General features: G+C 33.7%; 1 protein-coding gene across 7 annotated transcripts in view; it reads left to right on the plus strand.

Moving 5' to 3' along the window:
* LOC118196169 (irregular chiasm C-roughest protein-like) overlaps window positions 1-21,439 on the plus strand; it is a 396,134-nt gene that overhangs the window by 243,873 nt on the left and 130,822 nt on the right. For all 7 annotated transcript variants that reach the window (XR_015042598.1, XR_015042596.1, XR_015042597.1 and 4 more), the window contains exon 3: window positions 8,196-8,534. Coding sequence is in view for 4 of the 7 variants with exons in the window: in XM_085821918.1 (XP_085678044.1) it covers window positions 8,196-8,534 (339 nt within the window). In the remaining 3 variants the exon portion in view is untranslated. The remainder of the gene's footprint in view (window positions 1-8,195; window positions 8,535-21,439) is intronic.

Here is a 21,439-nt window from a genome sequence, read left to right on the forward strand (position 1 = left end):
AAGACAAAAAATTGCTTTAATGTTTGCTATAAAGCTAAGGCATATTTTAATCATGCAAAATGTAATTCTATGAAATTTAATTTTCCTGATAAAGAGCTCCTATACTAAAGATGTTAAAGAAATATGATTTCAGTTCCTCCCAGTCTAATATTAATCTAATATAAATCTCGTATCCTATGATGATGAATTTTGATAGCTAATTAAAAACTTACATTGCATTTCATTCAACTATGAGAGTCGTCTAGCGCATTTATCTCCAAACCTGTTTAAAGCTCATGTCAGCTTCTTTCGTCTTAGCTATAAAAACATAGTATATTTGTCAACATATTTTAGGCTACATTCTTTGAAATAAAATAACCAATATTGCTTTGCAATATCTTCTTCCGTTTCGCTTACACTGGTCTTTGAGTGTAGGAAAAAAAAGCACGCTGTGAACTTCTGCTTCAAATGTTTCTGCTTCATGTATGTTACATCAAAGAAGTTACGGGAAGAAAGTCTGGCAACTAAATTGAATTCCGACATCTTACGTCTGTGTACAGTTTGTTTTCGCTTGCAACATGAGACCCTAAAAACTTTCGAAATTACCAACAGCCCATGCGTCGGAGAACGTGAAAAAACAGGCAGAATCATTTTCCAGTATAACATCGGAATATACAAATTGCCTCTTCTGAATATCATGCTTCGATGAAAAGACGTATATCAGTTTGTTTATAAGCAGTTTTCAGAGGGGTTTGCGAAATAGATGCTGAGGCGATACATATTTTTTACGCTTGCCTTAAAATGAAATCTGAGTGCATTTCCCTTCTACAACTTTATTTTTTCTTTGGAAGCAAATACTACATTCTCATGGGCCCCTCTTGATGTATCTGAATTTATACCTTCAAAACGAGGTGGTTCCGCTGCGAAAGCCTACATATGTATCTCCATAAAATATGCATCAATGGACCAATATGATCTTTTCTTGGATGTACTATTCAAGTTTATCCTTTTGACGTATGCTAGCATCCCTCATTTAAATATCGATTCAAAGGTAGTCTTTTAAAACATTCTTTAGTATAATTTACGAGTCACAGACCGACTGTGTTGCTTTGTGTAATGAAATGAAAAAGTGCTCTTGAATACCGATAGAACAGAAATGAATTAATTAAAAATGATGAAAATATCAATTTAAACATTTCTATACAGTGATAGTTGGCTATATACAAATATTATCAAACATTTTACGCTTACAAATAATATATTTTTAAATATATATTAAATCGCTTTTAACTGTTTTCGTTGAGTTAGAATAGCATTGCGTGTAGGGCCTAACATTTTCCTGTACTTTTCTGTTACAATTTTTTTCCGCATTTTTATTTAATTATTGTATTGTTAAGACAGTTATTCAAGCAGTTAAAAGATATCCCTCACGTAGTCGACGCCGGAAAACCGGTAAAGCTACTGGCTAGGATATACACTTAGGCAGTCTCCCCCCGGGGAATATAATCACTCTTCATAGGACTAGAACCCCCTACTGCATGACCGACGACCGACCTCGCTGCGCTGCAAATCTCCTCACGGTGACAATGTGTCACCCTCTTCTGTTCCCGGCACCAAGTCGCGGTTCCTTATACACAATACCTTTAAAAAATCACCAATCTCAAGGCATTACTTCAACCTAGACGGTAACGTCGCGCTTCGCGCGATAAATCAGCCGTAATTCATTATTGGTATTGGTATTGGTACTAGAACCTACGTTCGATCGAAGGATGATTCAGGCTCGACAGGGACTATATGTCTTGTCTGCCATTGTCTTGTCTGCCGCTTGGTTGTGGCAAGGTGTATATGGTTTGATATCGCAGGTTGCCCCTGGGAGTTTGGCTACCCTGGGTCAACTCTGGAGGACGCTCGATGTCGAACTGTGTTCTTATGCTTTCTCGGTAGATGCGTAGCCATTCACCTTTGATTTGTGACTTATATACCCAGACTTAGTGATACAAATTTGTCCTCGTGGGTTGACCGGGGGGGATTATATGCTTTCTTCGCAGGCCTCTAGGGGTTGCGGCTTTCAATTGTGTTAAGGCAGTCTTGAGCTTGCCAGGTCTGGGTTCCCTTCCTCCTGGTGCACTGTCACTGTTAAAATATAATGGTAAATCTCTTAAATATATTTTAACTGATGAATAGCTGTCTTTCAGCCAGGTTCAGTAGTTTATTATACCGTAAATTTGGAATTAAATTTGTAGGTAAAGCTTTTAATGCGATTTAAAATGGTATTTCAATTTGTTTACTTTGTAAAACCAAGCTTTTACGTAGCCACTTAGATGAAATTAATCATTATCACTACCGTGAAAGCATAAAATCGGATCGAACCGATTTCGTGACACCTTATTTCACAAAGAGATGCAAGTGACGAAGCAATTTTTCGTTTCTCCTCGTCTCCTTCACCATTTTTCTTTTTTGTGCGCACGTTGAAGTGAATGGCTTGTGTATATATTCTTCAGATTCAAAGTTTTCTACAAAACCGTCATGGATTAACAAATAAAAAATATTCACTGTTTTATTTCCAAAGAAAATTGAGACCAAGTATTACCGGAGTCTGCAGTCAGCTTCATCCATCGTTAACCATCCCAGGGGGACAATTTGCTGCAAATATTGTGAACGCATATGAAAGGCCTAAATAATTCTTCGTAGATGCTAATATATCACTTGTGATTTGAAGAAGATATAATTCGCTACGATGTGTGTTTTCTTAATTTATTAATCAAGATGTTTTAAGAGGCGAATCTGTGCACGTGCAAGCATGCAAATGCACAGGTTCACATCTTGAAACATCATATTGGTAAAAATTATTTAACGTACTAAGATCACTTAAATGAGGTATTTGAGGAATATTAGATTACAAGTTCATACATTGGTTCAAACTATTATTACCATGTACGTCAATTAAATCTGCATTTTATTTTATTATCATATTATATCAACAACACAGTTCACAATACAACAGTCTCATCTCACGAATACAATCGCATCGTAATACTCATAGTTAACATCTTAAGCAGTTATATGAATCTATAGACGTGTTCACAATTAATTAATTCTTTGTCTAGCTAAGCTCCCCACGTGTATTTTTATTACTGGCTTGGAAATCTAATAATATATTATGATTAAATGAAAATAAATTAAAAGCGCATAGAAACAGTTTTTGCGTCATCACCGCATTTTGGAATATTTTTTTGTGTTTAAGAATTAAAATAGAAGAGAGATCTTTAAATAGGATACATAAAATTCGGTTCTGACTCTCATCTGATATAAACATCAGATGGATTACTTTTTGTGTATTCATCTGAAATCATGCATTTATTTGCGTTTTCTCCTGTGATTAATACATGTTTTGTGTCTTTGTTGTTTATGAATGTTTGTTGCTAATATTAGAACTAGAGTTTTATGATACACTTAATTATATTCTTCTCTGATTAAGCACTCTTTATTAAAGCTAACATTGATCACAAAATTAATTTCTGTATATTCATTACTACAATAGCAAACTTTATTAAAGTTGAAAGATTCGAACAGAAGTCACATTATAAAACTTCACGGTATTTATCTCTTTGGCTGACGACGAATGTGCTGCTTTTTAACCTTTTATAGTAATTAGTTGTAACTAACTGAAAGGATATTGCAGTTCGCGTTCATTTATTACCTTCATTTATGAAATACAGCAAGTAATCAAGACAATTAATATTTTCAGCTTATTTAGTTGAAGACAGAAACCTAGTTTGAATCGCATTTAAATAAACGTATTTGAATTGTTAGGGTGAGTTCAGTAAACGCTATTACTGTAAATTCCCTTAAATACTATTTTTGGCGTTTATTAGTTTTTATTTTTATTGTATTGTTGTATTGCTATTATTTATTTTGTATTACTTCTTTAGCAGTTTTATTTACTTCTTTTTTTTTACAATTCCCTTTTTTTACTTTGCATTTATTTTATTTAAATATTGCAAGCTGGAGTACTTGCATGAAGAAAGCATTTAATCTTATTATACAAGTATCTCTATGTGCCCCACTAGATTGTTGATTTGCAGTGTCTATGATTTAGTGTTATGCTCTTGTGTATAGTACAAGCAGTACCGAAATTTTGGAGTTGTGCGCAGGAAGTCCGCTGGCCTTAACGGTACATATTATATTTGCGATATTCTGCGGTCTGTGTAAATATATACTCAAAATATAAAAGTATGACAGAAATTTATTAACAAATCAAATTTAACTGGAACAAATGTGTCCTTTAAAATCCTAATTGCAATCATAATACAACCTTTTCAAGTCATCTGCATCTTCCTTGCAATAACAGTATAATGTTCCTCGCTAATTTGTCTAGATAAAATGTTGAGGAACCTAGTGAACTAAGTAGCGAATTATCGCTGAGTTCAAGTAGTTGATACAAAGATTAACATACCCTTAGAATCCATAGATTAATATACCATAAGACGGATTAACATACCATTTTATTCACTCAAAGAAATAATAAGATTTGGCCCCTTCTCGGGCTTACAGGAAGACTTGGGCTTTTGAATCTGGATACGAAAATAAGAAACTAATTTAATACTAAACTAAATAGTCATAACCGAAGCTAGACATAAATTAACCTAGCAGGCAATTCTCAGCAGGCACTTACAATACTGCCGAGCGTAACAGGTTCAAGAACGAAGCATCCAGGAGGCAAACACGCGCCACTAAAGGCTCCTAAGCACACTCCCTCGAAGTAAGTTGAACTTCCTTTAAATACGTCTTCAACTCATTTGCATTGATTGCGATTCTAAAAACTTATTCTGGTAGGGAGTTGTAAGTGGGAAACAAGAATTGAAAGGTAAGGATTTCAAAATTAAAAATAACTGTTATACAATTAAAATACACTTTACAATTGCAACGCGAAAACTCTCGCCCAATCGCTGTGCAGTATTAAAATCCTGCATAGCAATCTGAGATTATGAATACTCCATCTACGATTTACACACTCTCTTTCGCCGCTTGCTTTATGCGTAATAAAGTCAAATCTCTCGCTTACCTCTATTATTCTACTTCTTAAAATGTCAGCTGCGTGCATAGAAATTTTGCGGCTCATTTAGCAACTCTAGTTTTATACCAATAAAGCAAGCATGTATTTCTAAAGAGTTGTTTCTGCTCAAAATAAAAATGATGTCTTTAACCATCAAGCCAGTTGTGATTTTCCCTCCCGTCATCATCTACGCAACAGTTTTCTCGGTTATCGCTAAAACGTAATGGGCTTCATCTTTTTTAGCCAACACTACTAAATTCTTTCAATGTACCAACAAAATTTATTACATATATACAATACCTACATTATAGCTGTGTCCGCTTTCAAGCTTTGTCACTAAATTTTGCCAAAATGATATCATAACACATTTTACTGCGTCGTGACGTATTTCACTTGTCTGGCAATAAAATTAGATCAATATATGAATTTATCAAACCTGAGAAAATCCAAATGAATTTCTAACCGTAGCGAATTTGGTCTGTAAGGCACATGACTCAAAACAGGATATCCGGAAAAAGAGATGCATATGGGGCATAAAGGACAAATTTTGTGAATTTGTCCTTTATGCCTGATTGTCCCGAAAACTTGCTTCTCTTGACTTAAAACGTAGCTGTGGAATCTAATTACCGCAGTTTAGGCTGTTTCTCATCTGCTTATTTTGAGTGCACCACGTAATTTTATATCTTAAAAACCATTTCTCTGCTTAAATTGAAGCAAAATAACTTTTAAATAATGTTTAAATTTCGGCTCGAACGTTATATTCATTCATTTCCGAATGATGTCGTTGCATCATTAAGGATAGATCTTCAAAATACTGCATTTATTGCTAAGATGATCAACAGATAAATCTTGGAGGCTAATGATGTCCAAAGAGTTTTTTATAGAAATTCCAATCTGTTGTATTGAATTTCCAAAGTTTTTGCTGATGTTGAATGTTTTATGAAAAGGTTTTAGCTCAATCAGTACAGACACTCCTAACAAACTCAAATACCTTCCAAGTTCAAATAGAATAAATATCCCAGCTAGCACATGAAACATCTAATTCTTCTCCACTCTTATAACTATAGGAGTAGTGTGACGAAGACCTGTGAATCATTAAGCAAAAAATCATTTTTATTCATAAATTTTGAGAGCGGAAAACTTTCTCGTTTCATGCAAGACATCGGCAGAGAAGATGAAAAATTTGTTTCCTAATAAGCACGGTTGGCGTGTTTACTCAAACGTTTTCAATATTTTAAAATGCTCGGAAGATTGTTTCATTAGTGTAAAGAGTAGAATCTAATAATTTTTTAACATTCTAGGTATTCCTTTTCTTTAGTCCCCTTCGCGAGTGAAGTGTAAATGAAACGTCACAATTATGAATTGTCAATCTATTCCATTCACTCTTCTCTTTCAGTATGCTAAAGTCCAAACACGTTTTGTATCTATCTTCTGTTTTCAGGGCCATTTTACTAGTTTATTGTGTCTTTTGAATTCTGATATATAATAACCTTTCCGCATCAAGTGATTCTATATTTCATGAATTATCTCTACAAAATCTCGACATTTCTTAAAGAGGATCAGAGCAATATCCTCCCTTGTTATAAAAGAAATCGTTTGTTTAAACGTGCCCTTGTATTAATTATTACTATTTTGTAATGTCAATATTTCGAGTTTTACTCATCATCCTGCCTTGCTATTCACATTTACATGAGTCGTCACAATGAGCAGCATTATCACTTCATACGCATGCAAAAATAAAATTTTATATTTTTCTGAGGTTATATTTACTCTGTAGTTGAAATAGAAAGTTTCCATTCTATGAGAAATTTGAGAAAGTTTTACATATTTCATCCTTTCTTGCCTCAGGTATTTAAAATGTTTCCTAGTGTATTTATTTGAGGGCTATAGAATTGAAAGTCACTTTAAATTTGCTTTCATTGGTAATTAATGTAAAATAAAACGCTCAATAAGTTTCGAGAATTCGTAACTGTACCTTTCATACGCTAAACATATTTTATGTTTGAAGAATAAATACTATATTATTTGTGCCTTTAATATCTATAAATGAGTCCAGCTTTTCAGTTAAAATTAAAAACTTTATTTTTCCATTTTCTTTTATATCTGATCTTGAGATGGCATGCGTTCAAAATAAATTAAATGCTATTTATATAGATCTGTGATGAGTGGCACTAGCTCTGAAAATCTCCAAAAGTCAGCTTTTTATCACTCATAATACATTATGTGCCGAAAGTAACCTTCGTTTCCATCTTGGCACATACTGATGTAGTACTGAATCATGGTTGTGATACTTTAGAGTTATGTCACACTGCCAATATTCTAATTTCAGTGTTAATGTCTTCTTGAAGTCTTCGAGTGTCCATGGCTGATCATAAGAATGTATTGTTAATATAGCCTAGCAAAACTAAACCCTGGACAGTCAGGTAAAGCATTCGTAGAGACCGCCAATTCCTGGCAAATATGCGATTATTATGTGGTTTTAAAATAAAGCCCCTGCTCTCCGTATCTTCCGTAGATTGTACTTGACACATCGCCTAATCTTTCTGGAAGTACGATTTAGGCAGTTGCGCTTTAGCTACCCTACTGTGCATTTCTATATCTTTCACATACTCCAACTTACCACGCCTATATTTTTTAGAGTTTCACTGTTTTCCTAAAAATCATTTAGTTATCGAAAAAATGAACTTTAATTTAATGTAATCCTGGCAAACGACGCATTATAATATAATATTGTTCAATTAGGGCAGGCTATGCTTTTAGATGACCGGGAAAAGGGAAAATATCTGCTGACTGATTTTTCACAAAACTTCTGGTTTATTTATATATCAATCAACATCTATAATACTCTCTTTAAGTATTTATTATTCCTTGATTCTTTTAATTGGATACTATTAAGTGAAAGAAGCCATGTGTGTGTTGTTTAGACCAACGTTTTTCAACTGAGGTTTTCTTGAATCTTAGTGTTTCGTGACAGATTACTACAAGTTCTACGAGAAATTATGAGTATAGATGGATAAGTTTTGTTAGACATAAATATTAAGCATTTCATTGGGCGGAAACAGTTTAGAAACGTTCGGTTCAATTAAGTAATTTTTTAAAGCATGCTTGCAACTTTCGTCTCAAAGCAAGGGATCTTATAGCACTTTTTTTTTCTTTGCAGAGGCACCTTATCCACCCATCATAGAAGATACTACCATCCAAATCGTCCAGGGTGATCCTTTCACAGCAAGGGCGAACGAACCAAAACGCCTGCACTGTCTGGCAAGAAAAGGAAACCCTCCTGCTACACTGAAATGGTTTCTCAATGACGTTGAACTTACGACAAGTATCAACCAAACGAATATTAGAGATGTTGAGAAACGTAAAACGTGGCAGGCTGTTAGTGCCCTTGACATGACGTTTACCAAAGAAGACAATCATAAAATGCTGAAGTGTGTTGCCATCCATGATGCGTATGATACCAAAGCTAAGGACATCACGGTGCAGTTAGAAATATTATGTGAGTACATCATACTTCTTTGCAATGTTGGCAGCACAATAAGCTGTCAGTGTAAACTGAATTATGTGGTGTAATATTTAGATTCTGTTGATTTGATAAAAATACCTTTTATTAAATTTTTGCTGAACATTATTTAGATATCCATATTAAATTACTCGTATATGCAGGTGTTGAGATTATATTTCAGTATATTAAGTTGGCGTTACAAAATTCTAGCATTTCTAAAAAGCTCTAATTATTTATTTTCGATAAATAATTCAAAAAATGCTAAACATGCATGATTGTTGATTGTTTCTCTTTTCTTAGCATTTCACAGCGTGAAACTGGGCATCGGAAATAATAATTATATATAATAACTTTTTCTTTCACATATTAAGCATAAACAAGGTAGTCTATATTAAGATTCGAGATAACTTGTATAAAGTTACTCCCGTTATTTGTAATGTTATTAAATATGTAAAACATGTAGGTTATTTTCTGCAGAACCATAGCTATTTTGCTATATTATCTTTCATCAATTTATAGAAAAAAAATATTCTGCATCAAACTTCATAAATTTTAACGCTTCATATACTTAATACGTCCTTTTTTGCCTTTCCTGTGTATTTTTTCTGGCTATTACATCATTTATTTTGCACCTCTCAAAATTTAATATAAAGATAATATTTTAACCCTCTAAGCGAGAAGGGCGTATATATACGGCCTAGAATATTTTTGTACCATTTGTAAGAACGTATATACGTGCATATTAAAATATGTCAAAGAAATTAAGGCAATATATCCAAAGAAAACAAATACAGGTATGAAATACCAGGAGAGGATTTACATTAAAATCAAAAAATAATTTGCTCTTATAGTAGTTTTGGAAAATTAGTGTTTTCTTAGCTGAAACCCCGGCCGCTCAGAGGGTTTTAATATTTAGCTATCTCATTCTTTAACTTCTAAAAGAAAAAGAAATATATTTGTGCTTCTTTCTCACGTTTTATTTTGAGATAAATAAATTCCTAATAATGCGTTTACTTTTCGTTAGAGTTTATCATAATAATTTATTTTACATTTTCTTATCTAGTGGATGCCATAATTCTGTTTATTTAATTATTTTTGTATTAGAATCTTTGTACTTTGTAATTTATACTGCAACAAAAGCTGCATCTGAATTTCATAATATGTATGATAATACGAGATTTTGTATTCGTTTCATGTCTGTTTAAAAACTTGAATATGCTTTAAAAGTATCCTTTTGACTATTTTTCGTGTTTTAGATGCGAAGTTTTATCCCTGCAATATCTATTACATATTTTTTATCTTTTTATTTTCATAATGATATTCGTTGAATTCTCTTCGTTAGGAAATAGTATAGTTTGGTTTTTTTTGCATTAAAAGCTGACATTTAGTTTTCCATTCTGCATTTTTAATTGTATTCCAAGTATTATTTTCTTTTCGATAAGAATTTCATTAAGTTACATACATATATACAGTACTGGCCATTAAAATCGCAACACCAAAAAAGAATGATCTGACGAACGTCAAAATCACATGAAAGGAAGAAGAGATTGAGATATGGAAATGATTAGTATTTCAGCGCATTTAAAGTATGCAGGAGGGAGAAACGACATCTAAAGCACTGCATAAAAGTTACGTGGTGAATTTCTCATTCGGAAAGCCCTTTGTAAGGTCACAATTTGCTGAGAATATCGTGTTATGCCTTGACTTATATGAAGAAATGCTTACCACAAAATGTCGTAATTCGATAGACGCAGGTTCGTTGCGGGTCGAGAGTGTGCATTATCGGTCCATCACATCGCCCGTCTCACTGGGCGACATCTAACCACTGGCATGCGAATATGGAATCAATGAATTGTTGAGGGTCACACTGAATGGCATGCAGGATCTCAACGCCCTTCCATGAGTAACGCCCGAGAGGACAGACATATTGTGAGATCAGCGCTGCAAATCCGTACAAACACATCATGGATCATTAGTCGGGAAATGGGCATGTTTGCAGTACGCCCAGTATCTGCTCGTACGGTGAGTCGAATTTTGCAGCAGTGTGGACTATCACCATGATGACCATTGCTTCTGATTCCCTTGACAATGCAGCATAGAGAAAGACGGTGAATCTGGTGCCCCGAACGATAAAGCTGGATGCAATTGTGTCATAATGGAGTCTTTTAAGACGCGTTCCGGCTCTGCGTGATGTATTCTGATGGCCGTATACGTGCTGGGAAGCTCCGAGGAGATCGCACGTCCTCTGATTATATTCAGTATACGTATAGGGGCCCTTAAACTGGTGGGATGACTTGGGCAGCCATTAGGTAGACGACGCGCACATCTCTAGTTCGGATCGATAGTAATTTGAACGCAGATGAATACATTTCTGACATCTTACGTCCGGTGGCTGTGCCCTATCTTCGAGGCCTGCCAAACGCCATCTTCTGACAAGATATGCAAGACTACATAGTAGTTTTGGGAACTGCTATGTGCACTGCACATCGTGTTCTGGCACCACCATAATGCACGTCGTGTTCTGACCATTCTCGATACATAGGGTATACGATTGCTGCCCTGGCCTACACGACCTCCAGATCTGCCGCCCATTGGAAACATCTGGTCATGGGGTGCTGATAAACTGTCCCGCCACCGATCTCCAGCGAGTATGATTGATGAAATGTGGCATAGAATTGAAGCAGCATGAAATGAGTTGCCCGTTTCTGTCATCCAAGTCCAGTTTGACTCTATGCCTGAAAGGGTAACGGTCGTTTTTGCTGCCAGGGGTGGCAGCTGTTTCTACTAATTTCCCCCCCTGTAAACCCCTAAACTGCTTACAATTTTAATCATATTGTCTTCATGTCATATTGTTTACGTACAGTAAATATCGTAAATATCTTTTTTGTATTTGCTTTCCTTCATAGTGTTCAAATTTCAATGCCCTATAGTGTATATAGTAAAATATTACAATCAGTTACTGTCAGTGTCCTTTCCTATGGCACATCGGTATCATAATAGTTTGGACCAAAAAATTAACTGCCCGATTACTGGAAGTTTGCTTCTAAAATTTGGTAAAAATGTGAAAAATGAATCTTCATCTTGCAAAAGTATATATTACTTGCTCGGATTCATTAGACAAGGTGTTTCAAAATCATTCTTGCAATTTTGTTTAAACGAAATAAAGTATTGATTATATATTTAAATTAATTGCCCTACACAGTTTTCCTCAGATAGGATAATCTATTTTAAAAATAATTTATTGTACTAATCACAACACATATAACATAAATATAAATATGCATACAATAACATATCTCTCTATCTATGCACATAATTTTAAGAATAAACCAAAAATGTTTTTAAATATTAATTCCTATGAATGACCTGCAAAAGAGCTCCAATTTTTAAGAAATTATTATAAGAAATTTTTAAACACAATTTTTGTTTTAATGATTATCCATATAGGAAAAATTGTTTGTGTTATCAATATTACCTCATGTCAATTGGGGACAAAATGCAAAATTATCAGGTTAAATATTAAAGGTGGGAAAAATTTGTACTTAAAGTAATAAGGTATAAAATGTAATAATAAGGTAATAGATGTTTGAAAAAATAAATGGGTCAAACTATTAATCTCCCCTTCAAACAGAAATTCTCAAGGGGTAAGCAATTAAAACATTAAAACTCGATGATTAACACATGTTTAAAACTCGATGATTAACACATGCCCAACACATGTTTCGTTCTTCCTGCCATTATATAGATTCAAATCGGCGCTAACCAGCTATCCAAAACTATTAAATAATAGTTCCAATAATCCCATAATGACATAAACTACCACGACGTGTCTTTGGCACTCTACTAGCTAAAAGCAAATAATGAAAGTAAATTTATAAACGAATTGAATTGAAATGCAAAATTCATATGAAGGTAAAACCTTGAAAATCTGTGTACAAAGTATTCGGAAATGCTATTCTATTTAATATATTATGAAAACGCACAAATTAGTCCTAAAATTGAAATTGCTTAAAAATGAAAATGAAGCTCAATTAGAATTACTTCTAAATTTGAACTTGCTAAAATGGAAGCAATTTCCGAAAAATATTGTAATTCCTGCTGGTATTGGAATACTTTGACAATCAGAGCACTGGGCAGAAAGCACATTGTTTCAGCACATTATCACCGGCCATCCCAATGTTTTGTTTTATTTAGACAATCGGATTCTCTTAGTCCGTGCCAGTTCTGAGTCGGCTGTTAGTTGCCAGCCAAAACAGGAGCTTCGAGCTTTGGGCTCGGTGCACCGCGGTGGTGAGGCATTTCAGTGGAAGGTTCCGACGCTGGTCCGAGCCGATCGGACCGTTTTCAGAGCCAGTCTCGCCCACTCCCGGTGCAGGGCCATACCAGCTTCGGGATCAAGGTTGGAATACTTTAAAAAACTGCAATTTCTGTTTTACCTGAAATACTAGAAAGACCAAAACTGTAAAAAGAAAAAGAAGCAGAAAGTACTTAGCAGACTAACGTGCAACTGTAAAAAATGGTTAAATATACCTGAAGCTTAAACGTGGGTGAAAGGGTAGGTTGTTAAATTATGTAAAAAGCTTGATACTGCAGAAGAAGGAGGGCGATAAAGACCTAAATTGTTTCATTAGAAAATGTGTTTTTGCCTTAAGTTTGGTTCCTTTCTATTAAGGGCAGCCCAGTTTGGCGAGCGTTTGGCTGAAAACTGTGGTCCAGTTGAAACTGTATACGAAGCAATGAACAACTTTTAGAACAGGTTGAATATGACTGAAGATAAACAAAAAGGCGAATAGGCCTAGACGAAAGGTAGTTTGATTTTAAAACCAAATATGGCGAAAGCAGTGGAAAAAGAAAATAGCTATGCAAAAACTAAAGTCTTCACGCTATTGAGCTTTCATACGTCCTGAAAATAATAGCTTGTTTGTAAAAGGACATTACCAGAATATTTTAGAAATATAATACATAACATATAGGTAGACTGCTTACATATTTACAGAGAAAGAAATGATAAAATGTATATATATATGTATATGTGCTTACAATAAACATTTACAAAGTACACTATTTCAAAACTAATCTGTATCATATGATTCATATGTAATAATGACGTGCGTATTTATATAAAGGTAAAAGTGAAAATAAAATGTATAGCCAGTTATAATAAAATCGAAACTTTAGCTAAACTGAGGCTCGATGGGGCAGTAGCTAGCGCATCGCGCAGCAGCACCACAGGTCAGAGGTTCGAACCCGGGCTGGGCAAGGTCGACTCAGCCTTTCATCCCTTAATTTCCATCCCTTGGGTCGATAAAATGAGTACCAAGTTCCCTTGGGGGGCAAGCACTGGAGGTCCTGCGACAGCTGACCACTTGTTCAGGGCATATGCTTACGCAGCCCGGGGCCCACGTTCAAGATAGCGGATTTCAGGGCACTACAGGCCTTGGACCATTTGAGCATTAGAGCTGTTTGCGCTACTGAGTATAGTTTTTTTTTTTTAGTTTTTTAGTTACGTTACTGGCAACTAAGTGATACTATATCACTCTGCTGATATATACTATCTAACACCATTATTGTTATTTTAATGTCGACACCGAAATCTCTTTTTCTCTCTTCTTTTATTTCTGCACAGCTAACATCTTCTCCACCATTTTTCTTCATAACCTGTTACAATGTTATGAATATGTGATGGATATGTTATGTATATTCTTATAATTATGGAAAAGCGAGAACGTTAATTTGAGTCAGCTTAACTACATTCGATTTCGAAAGTATTATAACCAAGAATAAAAAATTTTATTAAAGTTCATGACTTCATCTCTTTGTATATTGGATTTTATCAGATGCAAGTAATGTTCCAGCTTGTAAGCTATTGTAGTGTGCAAATTCTTCTATAATTCGCTTACAATATTTTATCTTAACAAGAAAAAAGAGATATAAATTATATTCTTATCATAAAGCCGGCCGTTCATTCATAAGCTATCAAACGTAATAAAAAAGCCTGTATTATTCACCCAATAAATCGGAGAGACAGATGAATAATATGAGAGAAAATGTATCTTACCTACAGATAAAAAAAAAAGCTCTTTTTATGCATTTTCCTATTTAATAGACTCCCGCAATGACTAACGATTGCACAAAGGATAGGATAAGGAAAAATAGTGGATAAAGAAAAGTACCAAATCATCATAAATCATTCATCCTTTTTCATACTCGCCAGTCGCGGTAGACAGAGCATAAAATTCCCAGCGGGTACCCCTTTCACGGTAACCGCGGTCAACCTCAGCAGGGGCGGCCATTTTCGTAACCCCCCGTTGCCAATCCCTTCATCAAGGGGATGGAGTGGGAGAATCATAAGTGTGGGGAAGAAGAAAAAAATTAATGTATACATATATATTGTTATAAAAAATATTAAACTTCAATTCCCTAGTAGTAACTCAGTGGGACTTTTGTTCTTGTTTTTTTTTTCTTTAAGAGTTAATTTTCTCTCGTTTTATTTCCACTCTTTACGTGTTTATTATTTTTTTATTGGTGCACTTTATTTTATTTTGTCCTTTGTTGGCTTGTCACATTTGTGCTTTCAGGCATTTTCGAAATCCTTTTCGAAAGTAGGGTGTTTAGAATATTTCTTTTATGGCGTTTTCGAAGCAATTTAGATCGGTTTCGAAGAAAAGAGGCGATGGAATTCTAAATTTGCGTCATAAATCTGCCCATTTAAAGAAACTTTGTTGGGATTTTCAAGATCCATTTAGTTAAATTACATATCATAGTCTGCATGTGGGTCCAGGAATTTCTAAAAAATATTGTTCTTGAATAATTAAATGAAATATAAGTAAATGTATTAGCATAAAGTTTTGTATAACTTTAATATTTAGAAAATATTGTTATCTTTCATTTATTGGAATATTAAATATAATTAAATATATTTCTCAGGGAGCTTGAAGTAATATAAGCAGGCTTCAAATTAAACCGAATGTCAACCAATATCAATTAAATTCATCTTTCAATTTCTCTTTTATATCCTTATATCTTTCTTGTAATCGGTGTCATGGATAGCGTTTCAAACTTTTTAACCTGTAGAGTCATGTTTTTTCAGTGCAGGATATAGCTTTAATAATACTGTTAAATTAATTTTTATGACTGTGTACGATATATAAACTGAGTCGTTCGTAACTAACTGTACATGCCATATAAGTATAAATGGAAATGGATTACACACATGCCTATTATTTTCATGCATACCCTGTGTTATTAGGCAGTAGTGAAGAAACAAAAGTTTTCCTCCCTTACATTACTGTAAATCAGTTTGATTCAATTAGCTTATTTAAAGGCGATTAATCTAATTAACTTGATTTTTTTAAAATTATCCAGATAAGCTTTGATCTTAATTAGTCTGAATATTTATTGTATACCTCTGATACATAAAATATTAAAATGTGAATTTCTATCAAATTAATACTTTTTTTCTTTTAAATAAAACAAAACTTTTTACTTTGATATTTTTACTATTTTGTTCCATAGCAGTTTAAGATGAGTTGGAAAAAATGATTGATCGGTTTTCTGTTTCTTAACTTAACCCCGCTAAATTTTGAATAAAATGTGGTTTTAGGACCTGTAATTATGGCAAAATTCGAGAAATATTTTTATTTATGGCATGTTTTACATAGATTGGAGTAGTGGAGTATTTAAATCAATATGGTAAAAGAAATTGTATGAAATAATCTCTTAGTATTTTTTAAAGTTTTTTTCATAACAATAGTAGCCAAGAATAAAACGTTTATTTAGCTCCTCACCGAAATTGCTGCCTTAATTTTAACAGAATTACATAGCGTTAGCATAGCTAAACAAAGAATTTAGTGAAGACTGATTTTCTGTTTAAATTTCTTCTTGGAACATTCCAAGAGAGAAGACAAATTAATTCAATATGCCCGATCGTTAACCTGCAGTTGCATAGTTTACCATTTCTTCCCTCTACAGTAAGACTTTGATATTTTCTTTAAAAATTTTGTGTGCGAATAATTTATCATTTTTATATGAAAAGTAACGTAGAAGTATCATACTACTTATTTGTTTATTAAATTACTTATTTGTTCTTTAAAAATAGATATGGCCAAAGAGTGATTTTTTTTCAAAAAAATGCAAAAAACGAAAGTGGGGAAAAACTTATATTTGCATGTTTAATTCGATTCATAAATTTAATTAGTTTTGCTAAAAATTAAATCAAAAACCATTATTCTGTAGACACGTACATGGTGTTTGGGGCCTGAAGTTTCTTTTACAATCTTCACTAAAGTATTTTACAAGCGCACTGCTTTAAGCGCCAAAAAGTATAATCAGTTACATTTACCATAAATTTCGTGCTCAAAAATTGCTCAAAAATGAAACGAAGATAAGAAATATTTAATTATATGTGCATTGTTTTTAAACCACTCAGTTTTCTTACTACATGCAGTTTATAATTTGAAACATGTATCAAAGATTTTTGTACTCAAAACTAGCAATATTCTTAGAATTACAATTTTGTAAGTATAGATAAAGATTTTCTGTAGCATGATTATCAAAAGCTTTGAGACTGACAATTTCTTTGACCGCGAATTATTAATGTAATGTTAGGATACGTATCTTAATATAATGGTATCCCCTAAAAATGGGAAAATGGGAAGTTACTGACACTTCAAATGTCAATAAAAAATAGAAACCTTACTTTTAACTAGTCAATAAATTTATTAAAATTCCATACGCTTTTCTAATAAATGAAATGTACGAAATAACTACTAAACAATGCCCAATTTTTCACTATGGTCTCCAAGTATTCACGAACCTGCATTTTAATAATCTTTTTTAGTACATGATAAAACTCTTAACATAACATTTTCATCGCTTTCTTCTTCATCTTATTGCATACGTGGATTTAGTAACATGTTTTGTGTAAACGCTGAAGCGTTTGACCCTCTATCAATATTCGTGAATTATTGTTATACGTTTTAAGGCAAAAAGAATCAGTGTAATATTAATAAATTTCCAGAACTAGTTTCAGAAATTTAAATATAGACTATATTTGAATTTTCGAAACTAATTCTACAAATTTATGAATATTACGCTGATTCTTGTTATCTTAACACCTTCAATTTGTGTTTTTCAACGTGTTACTTTAACTCAAATTTGTGAATGAATTAGATGAATATTTTCGTAAATCTAATCTCATTTAAATTTTGTTACTCTCATCACCATTTAAGCATTAACAGCGAAATTTTCCTTTTCTTCTTAAAAACGTTCTTTTCAAGTACATCGAAAAGTATAATTAAAGGATCTGTTAGAAACAGACAACAGCGTGGAAATGGACACACTCCACCCAAAGTCTTCATTATGCTTGATTAAACGTATAATTTTGAAAACAATTCACAAATCAAAACATTAGAATATAATATTATTTCTTTAAAATTTCAATTTATGTATGGGAAAAGATTTAAAGTATATTTACTCAACAAACCAATAATGAAATGATGATAAGTACGTCAGTCACCATTTTGCGCTTCAATCAAATTACAAACTTTATTTCAAAAGCTGCATTTTTTATATGATAGTTAGCGGTGCCACCTATCATATCATTGGCCTCAGATTCGAATCTCGAAAAAGGCATAAATTTCGCAATTATCTACCGTTCTTCCTAGCAGAAGTCTATTCCGTGCGGTACAACCTCGGCAAAGTTCTCGGTATTGAGATGGCGAAAACAGTCGATGGTTCGACCATTCCAGACCAACGTTTCATGACCAAGTACTCGGTCATTAAAACAATTGTGTGTAAAGAAGTGTATAAACAGGAACTTTTTAACTGAATTTTATTACAAATCCTTTCTAAAGTAATGGGTCATTAAGCTTCATCTTGTCTTCAGAGTTTTAATCGTTGTGTAATTTAACATCTATTTCCATTCTTAAAGGATTAAAGATTAATACGTAGGCAAATTCAGCTTAAGTTTATATTCAGAGACAGCATAATTGTCAAATTATATGATTAAGGCAAATAAACAATGCTGAGTTTGTTTCTCTGATATCACAATAGTTTAAAAAACATTTAACCTAGACTTTCACCGAAATAAAATCCGCAAGAATAAATTCTACCTTTATACAGTAGACACTCGTTTTTACGAACTCGTAGGGACTACGAAAACAGTTCGTTAAATCGAGAGTTCGTAATTTAGAAAGGCATCGGAAATTGTTAGTATTTCACATTTTAATGTTTTCGAGACAGGTTAGTGATACTATTCCATGCTTTTATTTATGTATTAGGAATTATTTTTAATAGTATTAATAAATAATTTACTTAACAAATGATATCCATTCTATTAAACAAACAAGAAATATAAAATATTTGTAAAACGTACCTTTATTAAGTCATTGAGCAACAAAATAATCACTTATCTTTGTCTGTTTTAAAACAACAGATTGTACAATGCAAGACTCCATCTTCTCTGTATTTGTTAGCATTTCACAATTATCCCGGGCCTCAAAAATTCGTCTAAGTTCTGACAAGTATTCAGCAGCTTGCTTTAAAGTCGGTCTTGGTGTTACTTCAATTTCTTCTTCTTCTTCTTCTTCTGGATCTGAAAGTCTCTCATTCTCGTTGATTATGTTGCTAATAATATCGTGATCCGATATTTCCTCCGTGCAGATGACATTAGAATCCACATTTAAAAAATCCTCGAATGAAAGTTCTGGCAACTGTGCATTTCTACGGCCAAGTTCATGCATGAGAACCTCATCTTCGTCGTGAGATCTATTGTCATGGATTTCTTCAGTTACGTCTGTTTCTTTAATAAAACCTGCATGTCGAAAGGCTTTAGAAATTGTTTCATCTAAAACATCATTCCATGCACTGATTGATAAATGCATTGCACCAAGAATATCAATTGATAAGGTTGTTCCCTTTCCAAGCCAACGATTACTCTTTGCAAGAGCACTGTCTTATATTTTCGCTTGAAACTATTGATTATCCCCTGATCCATTGGCTGTAAAACTGCAGTTGCATTTGGTGGGAGATATTCCACACGGATTGCCTGAAGCCCAGTGACTTCCATGTGTGCAGTACAATTGTCCACGATTAGGAGAACTTTGCGCTTTTCTTCTGAAAAACGATTATCTAAATCTCTCAACCATTTTTCGTAGATGTTGCCAGTCATCCAGGCCTTATTATTAGCATAATATGCAGCAGGAATCTTCTGAACATTTTTGAAACACCTTGGTTTCAGATATTTTCCAATAAAGAGCAGAGGCAATTTTTGTGACCCAGTGATGCTGGCTGCAATCAAAACTGTAAGTCTCTCTTTAGCTTTATTACCTCCAACACATTTATCTCCTTTGTAAGCTAATGTTCTTTCTGGCAAACTCTTAAAAAACAAAGCCGTTTCGTCCGCATCTGCAGCGTATTCAGAAAGAAGCAATTTCAACTTTTCTTCTTTCCATTCATTTGCTGATGACGTGTCTACTGCTGCACTTTCACCACACACTTTTCGGAAACTCAAACCATTCCGAAATTTAAATTTCTGTAACCAACCATCCGATGCTTTAAAATCTTTGATGTCTAATTTGGAAGCAAAAAAGTGTGCTTGTTCTTTAAGTACATTTCCATCAATTGGAATGTTTAAGCTTCTCATCTTTCGAAACCAAACAAGCAAAGCCCTTTCCAAATTTGGGTGTTTTGATTCTCGAAAATATTTTCGAGAGGAGGGTCCACATTCATCGTTTCCGTTTTTAGCTCCAAAGATCTTCTCTCTTGCCTTTAAAATCGTCGATAAACTATTTTTAGGAATTCCATATTTCTGAGCAATTTGTGTCTTGCTTAATATTTTTTCGTCAACTTCTATTAAAATCTTCTTCTTTATTTCAACCGCTAAACAAATTCGTTTCTTCATTAGCGACATAGCTCTAAGAATCTTACTTAACAAAAACTGGCCCAATCTCCCTCTCGACTAACGAGACTTCACTGATTGAGTTGTCCAGATCAAATGACTATGACATTACAAAAAGCAACAACTCTCTTTTAGAAGCAACCCAAACCCCTTTAACACGAATGGTCTCACCCCCACCCAACAACATCAGGCCGATGCTCTTCTGAGAGCCTCCCACAACAACCAACACCATAAATTTGTCCTAATTCTCCCTCTTCTCCGCCCCCTCCTTCCTTACTGTACTTCTTCGAATGTTTCGCACTTGCTGCCTCAAAATAGTTGGAGATTTTATTTGACCTTCACACTTCGTCCCAATGAAACACGCAGAAGTATGAAAACTGAGTTCGCAAAAAAAAGATTTTCCTGATTTGTAGTTCGTAAATAAGAGCGCAAAATTACATTACATCTATGGGAGTGTATTCGGGACCATTCGCTAGTTCGTCAAATCGAGAGTGTTCGTAAAAAAGAGGTTCGTAAAAACGAACGTCTACTGTAGTTAAAAAGGAGGAAACAAAAAAGAAAAAAAGGAAAGGAAACAAATTATTTGACAAGTCCAGCAAAACAATAGGTATTGGCTCAAAATCGGTTTTTATGCTGTTTTCAAGAGAATGTTATATTAACTCCAAATATGTTGCTAAAAAACTATAAAAAATCTTTTCGAAGTCTGTGGAGTTAAAAATCAGCCTGATCCTTTCTTGCCAAAATATTATCAACGATAATCGAACAGCTTTCCAAAATATCTGGAAAAAGCTGATTTCAAGCAAGCGTTCTGCATTTAATATCGCTCTAATAGATGTTATCAGAAGGCGGTCGTTCTGTCAAAAATATTTATCAAAAAATTGGTTTTGTAAAACATTACCATGAATAATTTTGAATCTGTCATCAGGTGGAAAAACATGTCTGTGTATAGTACGTACTGTATGATGTTAAAATAATCTTTTGCTAACTAAACCGATGCTGT

The sequence above is a fragment of the Stegodyphus dumicola genome, chromosome 8 (genome assembly GCF_044657685.1).
Source record: "Stegodyphus dumicola isolate Sdum_Otavi_A_Nest chromosome 8, ASM4465768v1".
In the NCBI taxonomy this organism is placed as follows: Eukaryota; Metazoa; Arthropoda; class Arachnida; order Araneae; family Eresidae; genus Stegodyphus; species Stegodyphus dumicola.